The 12,659-nt window shown below is 40.4% G+C and overlaps 1 protein-coding gene across 1 annotated transcript; it reads right to left on the reverse strand.

The window, feature by feature from the left end:
- Nucleotides 1–2,653: 2,653 nt before the first annotated feature.
- Nucleotides 2,654–12,196, reverse strand: LOC146453251 (uncharacterized). The gene is made up of 6 exons (XM_085096836.1): nucleotides 11,637–12,196; nucleotides 11,416–11,478; nucleotides 11,011–11,344; nucleotides 7,279–10,727; nucleotides 6,604–7,202; nucleotides 2,654–3,177 (listed from the first exon to the last, which is right to left on the reverse strand). The coding sequence occupies exons 1-6, from the start codon at nucleotides 11,748–11,750 to the stop codon at nucleotides 3,027–3,029; spliced, it is 4,710 nt and encodes a 1,569-aa protein (XP_084952962.1). The 5' UTR covers nucleotides 11,751–12,196; the 3' UTR covers nucleotides 2,654–3,026.
- Between the last annotated feature and the right edge of the window lie 463 nt (nucleotides 12,197–12,659).

The following is a 12,659-nucleotide window of genomic DNA, read 5'->3' on the forward strand; positions in this document are numbered from 1 at the left end:
GCATGAACACCATTGAGCTTTCACTCATTTTAAGAAAGGATAAATATACTAGTGCTGTGTTTCAAGGAGTCTACCCTTCAGACAAACTGCCGACGAGTGTTTTGTCATACCCAGCCCTGTTTATTGCCAATGTGGATAGCAGTGACAAGCCCGGATCTCATTGGATTGCATTCTACTTCACCAAGGAAAAACAGGGGGAATATTTCGATTCCTATGGACAACCTCCAAGCAGTTATTCAAGAACATTTACTCCTTTTTTGAACAACAACTCTAACAGCTGGATTTTTAATACTGTGACATTGCAAAGTATTAACTCGAAAGTTTGCGGACACTACTGCATATATTATGCCTTATTTCGCTGTCGTGATATAAGCATGAGCACTATTGTACACCGTTTTTCTAACAATAAACGACGAAATGATTTTCTTGTTAAACGATTTGTCGAAAAATATTTTCCTCTAAGTCTAAAAAAATATACCCATGTAAACGCACAAGGAGTGATAGCACAGCACAAAGTTAAATAAATACTCCATGTAATAAAGTTTTAAAGTTTTTTTTTTTTATTGAGTGATCACAATAAAGAAAAACATTTACATTGAAAAAAAAAAAAATGTCTGTTATCATGATTTATAATCGTAACCAACGGGCAGCTTGGGGACGTGAAGTTAACACTCTTCGCTTTTGCTTTTTTATGGGGGATGTAGTAGTGACTGGTGTTGGAAGCCAACGGGATGGACTCTCTGGAGTTTCGTCTCTGACCTTAGTCTTAAACTCGCGAATGACATTCTGTCTTTGGGGATTACGAACCAAGTTTTCGGGAACGTTCATTCGGGCTAGGCCTCTCGCAAAGACCGGCCATGCAACAGGTTCAAATCCCTTGCGGTGGCGTAGTGCATCATTGATTAAATCCACTAAGTGAGAGCCGGGAATCGCTTTGTTTTCGTAGATCAGTTCCCCTTTTTCATTCCAATGCAACACATTTCGATTTTCTTTAATTTTATCCAAGAGCTGTCTTGCCCCCGTCTTGTAAACCTTAGGAACGCTTTTCAAAACTTCTTCCTCAACAGATGTCCCCACTGCTTGCGGTATCTCTTTACTATTTTCTGGCTTTGATAATTCTACTAGCGGTTCACTCTTTGTCATCGGTTGGGCTGCAATCTTAACGTTTAACGGTTGGCCTTTTCGCTGATCGTAATAAGTCAGATAGCGCTGTAATACTTGATTGTATAACCTCGCTTTCTCTTCGTCGTCTAGCTGTTTACTCGTCAAAATGTCCGACATTTCGGCATCTAAACTCTTCAATTGCTGTGTGAGCGGTGGTGATAATACGTTTTGACGATTTTGTAATCGTTCTAGGGTATTCTCGGGAACGAGAACCATTCGTTTGGCGTGATTCATTTATGTCAGGAGTGCGCTTAATACTTTTAACACGGGTGGCAACAATAGTCCTAAGATATTTCCTCCGTGTTGGACTAATATTTTCTTCTTCTTGTTCAGTGGTGTTGTTTTTTGCGCTAAAGCCACCAAGGCTCTCTTATGTGTTAGCAGTTTTCTCTTAATTGATTTGCTGACTGGCACTGTTTTTTCTAACACGTTGAGAATACACTCACAAATAGTTTTTACCAAAGCGTCGTCTGCAACTTTTAGAATCACTTTACGTTGCGCTGGAGTACACCTTGCAAGGAGTTTCAGAAAATCGTGATTCTTTCTCAGACGCTGAGCCATGCTCAACTGATGTTTTATCACTATGATGCAGTCTTTTTATACCTTTTTGACATAAGCAATCTGAGTCTCCCCGGGGAAAATGTTGGTTCTCAAGCGGAAGTCCCTTGGTGTTTGTGGTTTAAAATCACAAAACAAGTAACCGTACGCTTTCTCGGTGGCGTCTTGAAATGACTCGTGCATATAATTCACGTGGCCGGGGAAGATCTGTTTAGCCAAATGAGAAACTTGGCTGCTATCTCTCGGAGACTTGAACAAAACCAAATAATGACAGTTCAAACTCATATCTCTCAGCTCTTTTCCACGGTGAAAGATGTTTTGCAAAATAAAGATAACACTGAGGTTTCGATGATGACAGCCTTTAGTAAACAAACTGGTGATTCGCTGATCGTTACTCAATTCGTGCATCAAATCATCGAGGACCACAAGATTCCGAATAGATGGATCTAACATTGACTCCATATTATCAGGAAGACCTTCTATGAACTTTATGGTTGGCAGACTTTTCAAGATTTCATCGTAGGCTGGCTGATAACATCCGTAACACCATATAATATTCTCAGGGGCACCGTCAATGACTTGTTCTCCCGATTCAAGTAAACGTTTTACAAACTGAGTCTTACCACAGCAAGTTGGACCAGCTACTAAAGCGGGAAACGGGTGTTTCAGTCTTGGGTCCATATTTCCAAATGATTGATTGAACTGCACACAATCTTATTTATAGAAAAATGGTTCTAGGTTCACCCTCTTTCTCGTAAACACGAACCATCTTGGTGGTTTGTAGTTTAGCAAACTGTAACCAATATTTGCGTTCCATCTCGGTTAACTCGTGTACCTGACTTAAATGATTTGCTAATCTTACTAAAAATTTAGACGCACAGCCAGGAATGGGACAATGTTTACATTTTAGTCTCTTCATGTTACCCCTATGAAAGGTTGATTAAAACTGATGAAAATGATTTAAAACATGAAATTTATCGGGCATTAAGGGCACGAAGGGCAGAAGGGGCATTTTTTAGCGCAGTGTTTTCCCTAAGAGCTCGTGTGAGACACGCAACGAAGTTTGCGTGAAGAACCCACGCGTGGGATCGCGCGTGGACTTCGCGTGTGCATTATTAGTCAGAGATCAAGCCAAGTTTCAACCAACTTAGTTTATTTATGTTATCACAAACTTACATACATATCTATATTTATACAATCTTTAAAACTATTTGGAAGGAAGATAAATATTATAATACAATATTTCTATAGCGCTTATACATCGTTGTTCTTAACCTTAACAAAAATTTAATTACAGCACATAGTTAAATTTCTAGAGGCACCGTGGTAACTCCATCTTCTAACACTTTTCGTTTAGGGTAAAAATACGAAAAGCCATCCCTGATTTGTTCATAGGTATACATACTATTGTCGACTACCCGAAAACCTTTGTTCAAACCCGAACTACTCTGTTTCATGACAGGACGCAGGCGGGCTCGACTGTAAGTTCCGCAAAGGAATGCTAGTAGAATCTACTAGCATTCCTAACATTCCTCAAATTAAGACTCACCCGGTTTCTTTTCTTTTGGGACTTGCAAGGTGTGGTAATCTGTTTTTATGTCATGGAGGATGTAATTAAATCGAAAACAAACCAGGCAGAGTATAGGAATATGATCTGGACTACATGTCACATCAAGAAGTGCCAAGAAATAAAAACGTGATGTGAAATTAGAGTAAATGCAAATGTACAATGTAATTGCGCTACTCGAAATGGCGGACGCGGCCGACTAAAATAGCTCGCAAAGGCGGACCATTTACTGGCGCAGAGATACTCATGAAGAAAGGTCAAGGCAGAAGAGAGGAAGGAAAAAGAGAAGACGTGAGAGGGAAAGAGAGGCAAGAAATGCTGTAACGGGATCCTGCAAATGATTTAACAGTGTAAATATACGGTTTCGATTACGAAACAATCACGCGCATAACAGGACACAGGCGTTCTCTACTGTGAGTAACGTGGTGCAGAGTTTACTAGCATTCCTAGATTATTCTGTTTTGAGACCACAAAATTGTACGCCGAAAGAATATGATCTAAATTTAATCATCGAGCAAATGATACGTTTTTTTAAATGAAGTGCAACATTTTCCCGGAGTATATTCAAGAGGGCAGACATAAATCAAGCGCGCTATTAAATCACCTTGAGACACGGTTAGAAGAAACATAAAAAAAGACATCGTGAGCTTGGGAGTGAAATCCTGAAAAAAGTGATCGCACGAGTGTTATTGTCAACACAGTACAATGACAAATGCATTAATTATGGTGAATCTTGAAGAATATGCATATTCATGGCACTACCATAGTAAACAGTTGCTCTCTATTAGTTTAAATTTACTTTAAAGTATTATCATATTTGTAAGAAAAAAAGTTGAGCCGGGTAAGGGAGTCTTATGTGGACAAAATTATCTGATCCCATGGCATTTGGCGAGCGGTCCTTTTAATGTTGTGACTAGTTGTCTCTCTTCACTTATAATCTGCGATACCAGATACACTAATTGTCTCGCGATTTTTCGAAGAGGCTAAAAGAACGCGAAAATTGAGTACGATATTTGCACCGGAAAAAAAGTTAACTTTTAGACGAAAGCAAAATGCACACGCACTTTTCCATAGAAGGAACACCAGACTGGCCCCGCAGAACAAGCGTTATTTTTCGTGTATGTTTCGCGGGCGAGCGCAAAACGCGAGGAAAACACGCACTACAAGTCACGCGCGACAGGAGTTGTGAGAAGAAAAGAATAGACATGTACATGTATATGCATACCTCTGTCTTGTTCCATCATATTAACGATGCTATAGTAAACTGTACAAGGAGAAACAACCTTCAGCCTTGTGGAAATAAATTACTTCATTTTATTTTAGAGCGTGTAAGTAAGGGGGGAAGGGGGGGGGGGGGGGTATCCACCATTCTGATCGATATCAATTGACCGATGGCTGGCTACACTGGTGCATGGTGACTGCATTGCCACATCATACCATTTAAAATTAAAGGCAGTGTTTCTGTATTAGCGTTTTTTTAAGTTACATCAGACCGTGTCAGGGTGGGTCACCCGCCGTTCTGATGGATAAAAAATTAAAGGCTGAATTGCTGTATTAGCGTTTTTTACGTTACATCAGACCGTATCAGGTGGGACACCCGCCGTTCTGATGGATAAAAAATTAAAGGCTGAGTTGCTGTATTAGCGTTTCTTACGTTACATCAGACCGTATCAGGTGGGACACCCGCCGTTCTGATGGATAAAAAATTAAAGGCTGAATTGCTGTATTAACGTTTTTTACGTTACGTCAGACCGTATCAGGTGGGACACCCGCCGTTCTGATGGATAAAAAATTAAAGGCTAAGTTGCTGTATTAGCGTTATTTGTTTTGTTACACGAGACCATGACACCGGTATCAAGCTTGACATTGGCTGTGCATTTTTTTATTTTGCATTTAATTATTTTTACGAGTTTGCTTCATAGTCACTTCCTTCATTACTTCACCAGCTATATAGTTGCGTGTTTTTTATTGCTTTTTAGTAAAATACTGACCTCACTGATAAAAGTGTTCTATATAGTCCCCTCATTATGGTTTTATCTGGTGTGAAAATACATCTACAATTTGGACATTTCGAGCACAAAGTGAATTTGTCGTGCCCCCTGTTCTGAAAGTGAGTATGGATTGTTCCATTTCATTGTAAGTTCAGGAGTATAAATTTTAAGGGCCGCTCTGCTACACTATGAATTTTATGGCGCCTACCCCCGGAACAATAACCCGGATGATGCACAATGCAAGATCATGTTGGTCGTGTTTATGTTAAGCGTGAATATTCAAAATTGTGGTTGTCTAGGCAAATGCTCTTCTGTGATAACTTACGTCTTCTTGACTAAGCGAGACTTACCTTGGTTCTGTCCCTTGTATTTCCTTTGTTTCAATGCCTACCATTTCGCATAATCAACACGCGCCAATTCCAAAGCAGAAGAATACGTCTCTCGGGTTTTGTCTTCGCATCTGTCCGGCTTCGCTTTCATTAGCGGCTCTTAGCGATCGCTTCCTTTTATTTCTTGCTTTGCGCATCTTCCTTTTTTTTTTTCTCTAATGAACTTCCACGCGACTTTTGTGGCATGATCGATCACAATTTCGGAAGGGCGCGTCCCGCTAAACAGTGCCGTAATATAATTACGCGATCGCATTTCAAGATGCTTGTATATGTGCCCGCGTTTCCACACAGTGATAGTTATTATCCAAATTTGAAAAGCCAGCGGCTTATCGCAAAACAATAGAAACATTAGCTGGGAATGTTGTGTTCCGGAAGTGAATGTACAACTAGTAGATCTAAAGGCCCGGTCAAAAAGGATGGCGATTAGTTTCCAAGCTTTGTGCACAGGATGCATCGTACGACATTCAGGCTAATATTTTTTTCACCATACAATTGCAGCGAAATTCGCGCAAATCGATCTGGTTGATTCATTACAAAACAAAGTACGTGGCCAAGCAAAGCGTCATACAATCTTGGTATTTTGCCGACGCGTCCCTTTTATATAATTAAAGGTATATATATATTTTTTGATCGGTATCAACAATTGCTTGGTACCTGTCATTAGACGGTACGTACATAAGCACTGGCAGGCCACAGACTTATTTAATTCAAAATTATTCTCGCCATCTTCTTATATGAGGAGTAATGCAGTAATTTTGTATCGAGTTACGATATTCAAAAACACTGTCCAGATCGCAAAGAAAGAAGTGAGAATAACATGAGTCGTTCATACTCTGTCATATTGAATGAGATTACAGACGCCTCAAGGAACCACAAAGATTAAATCTCTGCGTGACGTCGTACTTACAGTAGACTTTCACTGCGTCCTCTCATGGTCAGCAGAACATTAAGATATTTTTCTTTGTTAATGTCGTTTGTTTTTTTATTGACCCCTTTACAACTGAACTTGTCATAAGCACCAAAACAATAGTACGTCTTACTACTGAGACCAATTATTCCATCACCCGACCATTCTTCTTTAAAAAGCCCAGGGGTTCTTTTATCGTAAGCTTTGTTTTCGTTTGTGTCGGTTCGAGGGAACCAGTTACACTTATCTTGTTGAAATTCTTCCTTTAACTCTGGCCTTACTAAACTCTCTACTGATGGACCTGAAAGGGCTATGTACGCTGAGTCCGTATCCATCTCACAATACTGAAAATCACAACGATCAAGATATTTATCCATAAAGTCAAAATAAAACTGAAGCATTCTAAGTTTAGCGTACTGGTACACAAAAAAACCGATTTGCATGGGTAGATTTAATTTGATTTTTTTCTTACAAGATTGTACTTCATACGTATCCGCATCAATTTGATCAATTTGTCTGAAGAAGGGCTTGTTGATGAGACGGGAAGCTTTGGTTTCTTCACAAAACTTGACCTCTCGATGGCGTTCCTGATCTGTAATTGTCTTTCCATAACTAGAGTTGCCAACCTATAAATAAAATGTATGAACTCGTAAATAAAACAGATGTAAACAATAAACTTTTTTCAGATAAAATGGTACTTACCAATTTCATTGTATCCGCGATAATAGCTTTATTTGGGTCAACATCTCCCGCACGTCTAGCATCGGACACAGCTTCCCCAAAGGGTTGGAAACAAGGAACGGGTGTGTACTCTATCACCTGGTAGATGTGGGTCACGTCTAATCCATGCTCAAGGTACCATTTGATAAGCGGTGTGGCCAACAGGACCTTCTCTCCACAATAACTACCGATGAGGCTTCTTCGAGCTTGTGGCATGATATTCTGCTCCTCAGCAAACGCTTTCATGTACTCGCCAATGTCATTTCGAGATATTTCCGTATTTTTGAAGATGGGACACATTTCTGCAAATTTAGGTTTCAGATGGTCCGGTACCTGAACGTCACACTCCACCACTCCAAACAGAGATTCGTTACAGATTGCTCTTAAAATCTGATCTTTAGTTAAAGTCTCGTGATGGTCCAGGGGACGCTGAAATTTAGTGGACAGGAAGTGTTGAACTTGTGAGTTTGTTTTCTTGAGTCGACGCCACTGACATTCAAACACTTCAATGAGTTGATATCCTTGCTCTTCAATGTATTTGGAGTTAGCTTTTGTTTCTGCCAGTAACTCTTTCATGGGTCGTTTTCTTTTTTCGTTCATTTCTTTTCCATCTGTTAAATGGCAGTCGTGACCGTGCCACCAGCAACCATGAAACTGGAACACTGTTTGGGAAGGACCGTGAAAACCATCCACGGGAAGTCTTCTTTCACCTATGCGCTTTTCTGTGGCGTTGATCTGGTGTCTTATGTGAATGCCACGGTTTTGAGCCTCCCATTCTAACCATTCTGTTGCAAGCTTGACAGAACTTTCTTTTTTGAATCGCGTTTCTTCTCTCCGTCTAGTGAACGAGCCGGTGGGCATATTTTGCATAATGGCCCACAGATACAGTGCATTGGCATCATATCCCACTATTTTCTGACACATTTTGGGTTCTTTTCCTTGGGCTGTCATTTCCACCTCTCTGATCTTGGTTTTGTTTTTTTCGTGGTAGCGATGAAATATGATGCTGGGGCCTCCTACCATGTTTTTTTTAAACAGCGTGTACAAGTCTTTGTTTTTTTCATCAAACAAGGAAAAGAAAATGCCAGGTTCCAGGGTGGTGAAAAGATAAGTTAATGTAACGCCAGGTATAGAAACACCTTGTCTAAGCATGTCAATGTTTTTATTTTTCCAAAATGCGCACATCTTCTCCAGTGCATCACAAAAGGGTTGTACATCCAGGTTGTTATACCAGACAAGAAAATCTTTAAATGTTTGCATGTTGTTCTCAGACCAAACGTTAAGGCAGTACTGGTAATCTTCCTTGGTGATGTTGTCTTTCTTTAAAGAAGAGTAGAACGCTTCATGAGGAGGAAGGTATGTTTGATCTAACTTGTCCAAAGAGTCCATCCACTCATAGGGGAAGAAGCCTTTAGTTTGTGGACACTCGTAAGCTTTAAGAAACTTGTCGTAACTAAATCCAGGCGCCAGGAAGTTGGTGACATCTAAGAAGCGGAGGTGTGCCGTCTTCAAGCACATAATATTATTATTGCGCTTTATAGTAAACAGAACTTCCTCGTTTTTGACCAGGACTGGGAAGAGAAATTCTTTTACGGCATTTAAATCATATTTTCCTGAGTTGAAGCCAAGTACAGGAAGCTCTTTCAGGTATTCGTCTAGTCTGTTTCTCAATTTTTTCAAAGAGTGTTCTCTTTTCCGCGTAGGTCCAGGTCTTTTTACTTTTGTTTTTTCGTTTGTATGCTCTGGAAATTCTTTACGTTGTTTCTCGCGCCTATTATCCAGGGCATGGTAAAATGATGGCCCTTGCTCTTCCACCTCATCGTCTAGGAAAGCACGATCTTCCTCCGTTTCAGAGTCAATGTCTTCGTCTTCATTATCCGTTTGCATGAGATCTTCTCCCTCGTCATCACTATCTTCTTCTTCAGTGCAATCATTCCTTTTTGTCTGCTCCCTCGCGTTCGTTTCTAACTTCTCATTTATGGCGTCAAAAAGAAAGGAAAACTCTATTTTCATCCGGCGATAGCTTTCTTGACTTATTTCTACTAGATAGTCGACCATCTGTTTGACAAGTTGTTTGGAATCCCCTTCGGAGACGAAACATTTGGGTTGATCGTAGCCTGGTACGTTTGAACAGACGCTGACACTCAAAGGGATGTGCTTGGTTTCCCAGGTTAATTTCTCTGTATTATTGAGACCAGTGTTAGGGCTGAACATACACTCAAAATCGAAAGTGGCCCTGTAAGGAAAATATTTGAGATGTTGAGGAACGGTAAAGCCTTCGTCCTCTAAGAGCTGAAAGATGGTAGGTGAAGCCTTGTACGCACCCCCAGGAAACTGATAACACACTTTAGCCTCACAGGTTCGCTCGTGACGATGCAGTTTTCCTACATGTCTCCAATAGGTTCCGCATCGAGAGCAGCAGTACGATTTGGCGTATTTCTTCATATCTTTGATGTATGAAAAGTGATTCTGGTACAGGTTAAGGTATAGCGTACTCGGGTAGTGGCAAAGGGAGCGATGTATCAATTGCGCTGCAATCTCTGGTGTAGAACCCTTGTCTTCTTTTATCGTGTCTTGTTCACCCTCTTCTCCGTCAGGTTTGGTAGGTTCCAGCCAATAGACGAAAAGGTTAACTTCAAATAGATGTTCTAGGTCGGACAGTTCTGTAAGCTTCACACCACAAAATTTCTTTTTCTCAGGAAACGTTTTGCGATATCTCTCGTAGTAATGTTTAGCATCTCTCTCTAAGTTTTTCGGGTGACAGCCGTTATGAAGAGCCAGAGCCCTGAAGAAACAGAGATTGTCGGTGTAAACTTTCCCTGTCTGATGATTTCGATCCAAGGGAAGTAAACCGCCATTATCAGTAAGATAACTAGGTAAATCTGTGCTTCGTCCTATAGGGTGACCTCGAAGTTTCGTCGTAAAAAATGTGACATTAGTCACTTGCTCTACGACCCATTTAGAGTTAGGTCGTCGCTGACGTACCCATTCTAGTACATCAAGATTTTGTAGTGCTTGATGAACGCTTTGTAAATCAGCTGCGGTTGAAATCTGGAACGGTTCTTCGAAAACTTGATCGTTGTTTCGGGACGCGTAATAATATTGCAGTTGGCCAGTTTCGTTATTACGCAGTATAAATCCAAAAGACACATTCAGCTTAAACACCGTGGACTGGTCAGTAAATATGTCGTGAAGATGGTGTATAATCTGTTGCGGTTGAAGGGAAGTCAGGCGATAATTGTACCAGTCCAAAAGACGGTTTTGTCTGTTAAAGCGAGTCCTTATTTGATACCAATGGCGCCGATACTCAGGAACAGCACTTTGCTCGTCTTCTGGAAGGTCAGCCAAGGCCCTTGGGTCTTCTTGCCAGTTTGTACTTGAAGCTGCTTTTTTCTCGATAACATTTCGCTTTATTTTCTTGGCGCTTGGTCCTGAATAAAGGAATCAAACAAAAAATGTTCGATCTTAATCCCTCGCATAATAAAACGATTTCATACTCCATTGTTTTTCCATAGCTCAAATTTAATTTCATTTAATTAGCAACGTTAATCCTTGACACAAAGAAATTGTTCCACTTCACTTCTTTTTCGTCGGAAATTTAATTTGCATACGATACCATACAAGCATTAACATATTGTAGTCTGCTGTAAAAAGCAAACAAGTGCTTTGTATCGCAGAGATACGATGGCAAAGTTTATCTTACTGAGTTCTTACCTAAGTCATCATCGCGTGAACGTTTTGTGGCTGCAGAGGGGTTGGTGTGAGCAGTTTTCTGGTGAGCTTGAAATGGGGCCATGTTCTGAAAGATCTCTCCGCAGGTAAGGCACTTGTATTCACGCAGCGCCGCTCGTTTTTTGTGAACATGTTCTTCGTGGCGTTGTAGATCAGATTTGCGATGGAAGGCCTTGTCGCATTTGGAACATTGATGTTTTTTCGTCTTTAAATGAGTCTCTTCGTGACGTTTCAATTTGTCTGATCGTGTGAAAACTTTTCCACAAGTCCCACATTCATTTCTAGACTTTTTGACAGACGGTAGGTCTGCGTCATCCTACAAAACAACAAACAAGCGTATTAGCATCTCGATAAACTCAACAATATGCAAAAATCAATCGATGTTACCTCAGCTGGTCGTTTTCTGCCGGCTCCATTCTGTAAATTGCTTCCAAGAAGCTGTTCAATATCCTAAAAATAGGAACAAAATTTGTGAGTTTTTTTAAGTGATCGAGTGGAGGTATTGAACAATACAAGACAAAGAAATCGATCTTGTTTAAGAAATAAAACAATCAATTGGTTAAGTCTTGAAAACAAATACACTAGATTTCAAAATTGATACTACATACCATGGGAAATGTCAACGCCGTCATTCGATCCACTGCGAGACAAAGCTGATCACTTGGTATCTCGTTGTGCCAGATACAATTTTCAAATTCGTTCAAAATAGTATCAACATCCATGATTACTACTGAAACTCACAATTTGCGAATGATGTACTTGGCCGCTATTGCGTTTTTATACACTTAAGGACAATAGCTATAGACTATGACATCATGTATCCAAAAATAACTTCAAAAACCTGTCAAACCGGTGATACCACCCATGACTGCCATAAGTTAAAAATAGAGACAAGGGGTGTAATTTCCTCCCCTCCCGGAAGATAAAGTAATAAGCTAAAAATAGAGAAACCGGGAGGTTAGGGAGGTAGAACGTCACAATAGCCCCCCCCCCCCCGGGTTGACATCATCAAAAAGCGATGACATCATCTAAAAATAGAACATGACATCATTGATAAACCTGTCAAACCAGTTCATAACCTGTTGGTAAGACTAAAATAAAATATGACGTCATCCTATAATGAGTGATCAAGACAATAGGCGGTGACGTCATCGTCGTTAATTTATGCCCCCGCGTATTAATGAGAATCCCCCGCGAAAAAGAGGAAACCGTGGTCCCTCCCTCACTACTCAAAGCACAGGAGGACAATACTAAGCTCCCCCGCCCGCAACACAAACTTCACAGTTACAGAGCGGAGCGGAGCGATAACAAAAACACAGCCTTGACTACAGCGGCCTTTAGCCCTCAATTTAACGCATTGCATAGCTTTCAAAGAAGCTACTTTGCTAGAGAAAGGATCAAGAGAAAAACAACCGTGACAATTAAAAACACAACATCTTGCCACAAAAGCAAATAGCCGAGCCCGGCAATACAAAGGTCGCAAGATAATGATAACTACACGGTTAAAATCCTATCCCTACAATTATAAAATGAGAGGCTATACTGTCACAGCTGGCAAGAGTACAATCTACAGTTATCATTGACACTTAATGTTGTAGAACTGGAAAGCTTTTCTCCCTTGACAGGCTTTT

The sequence above is a fragment of the Pavona decussata genome, unplaced genomic scaffold, assembly GCF_977016875.1.
Source record: "Pavona decussata unplaced genomic scaffold, jaPavDecu1.1 SCAFFOLD_340, whole genome shotgun sequence".
Taxonomy (NCBI): domain Eukaryota; kingdom Metazoa; phylum Cnidaria; class Anthozoa; order Scleractinia; family Agariciidae; genus Pavona; species Pavona decussata.

Excerpts from the sequence above, each read along its gene's own strand:
- LOC146453251 (XM_085096836.1), bottom strand. The coding sequence starts at position 11,750 with ATGGATGTTGATACTATTTTGAACGAATTTGAAAATTGTATCTGGCAC. Across the intron at positions 11,479-11,636 it reads CGGCGTTGACATTTCCCATG|GATATTGAACAGCTTCTTGG; the intron begins GTATGTAGTATC and ends TCCTATTTTTAG. Across the intron at positions 3,178-6,603 it reads TATCTTAATGTTCTGCTGAC|GAAACAGAGTAGTTCGGGTT; the intron begins CATGAGAGGACG and ends GCGTCCTGTCAT.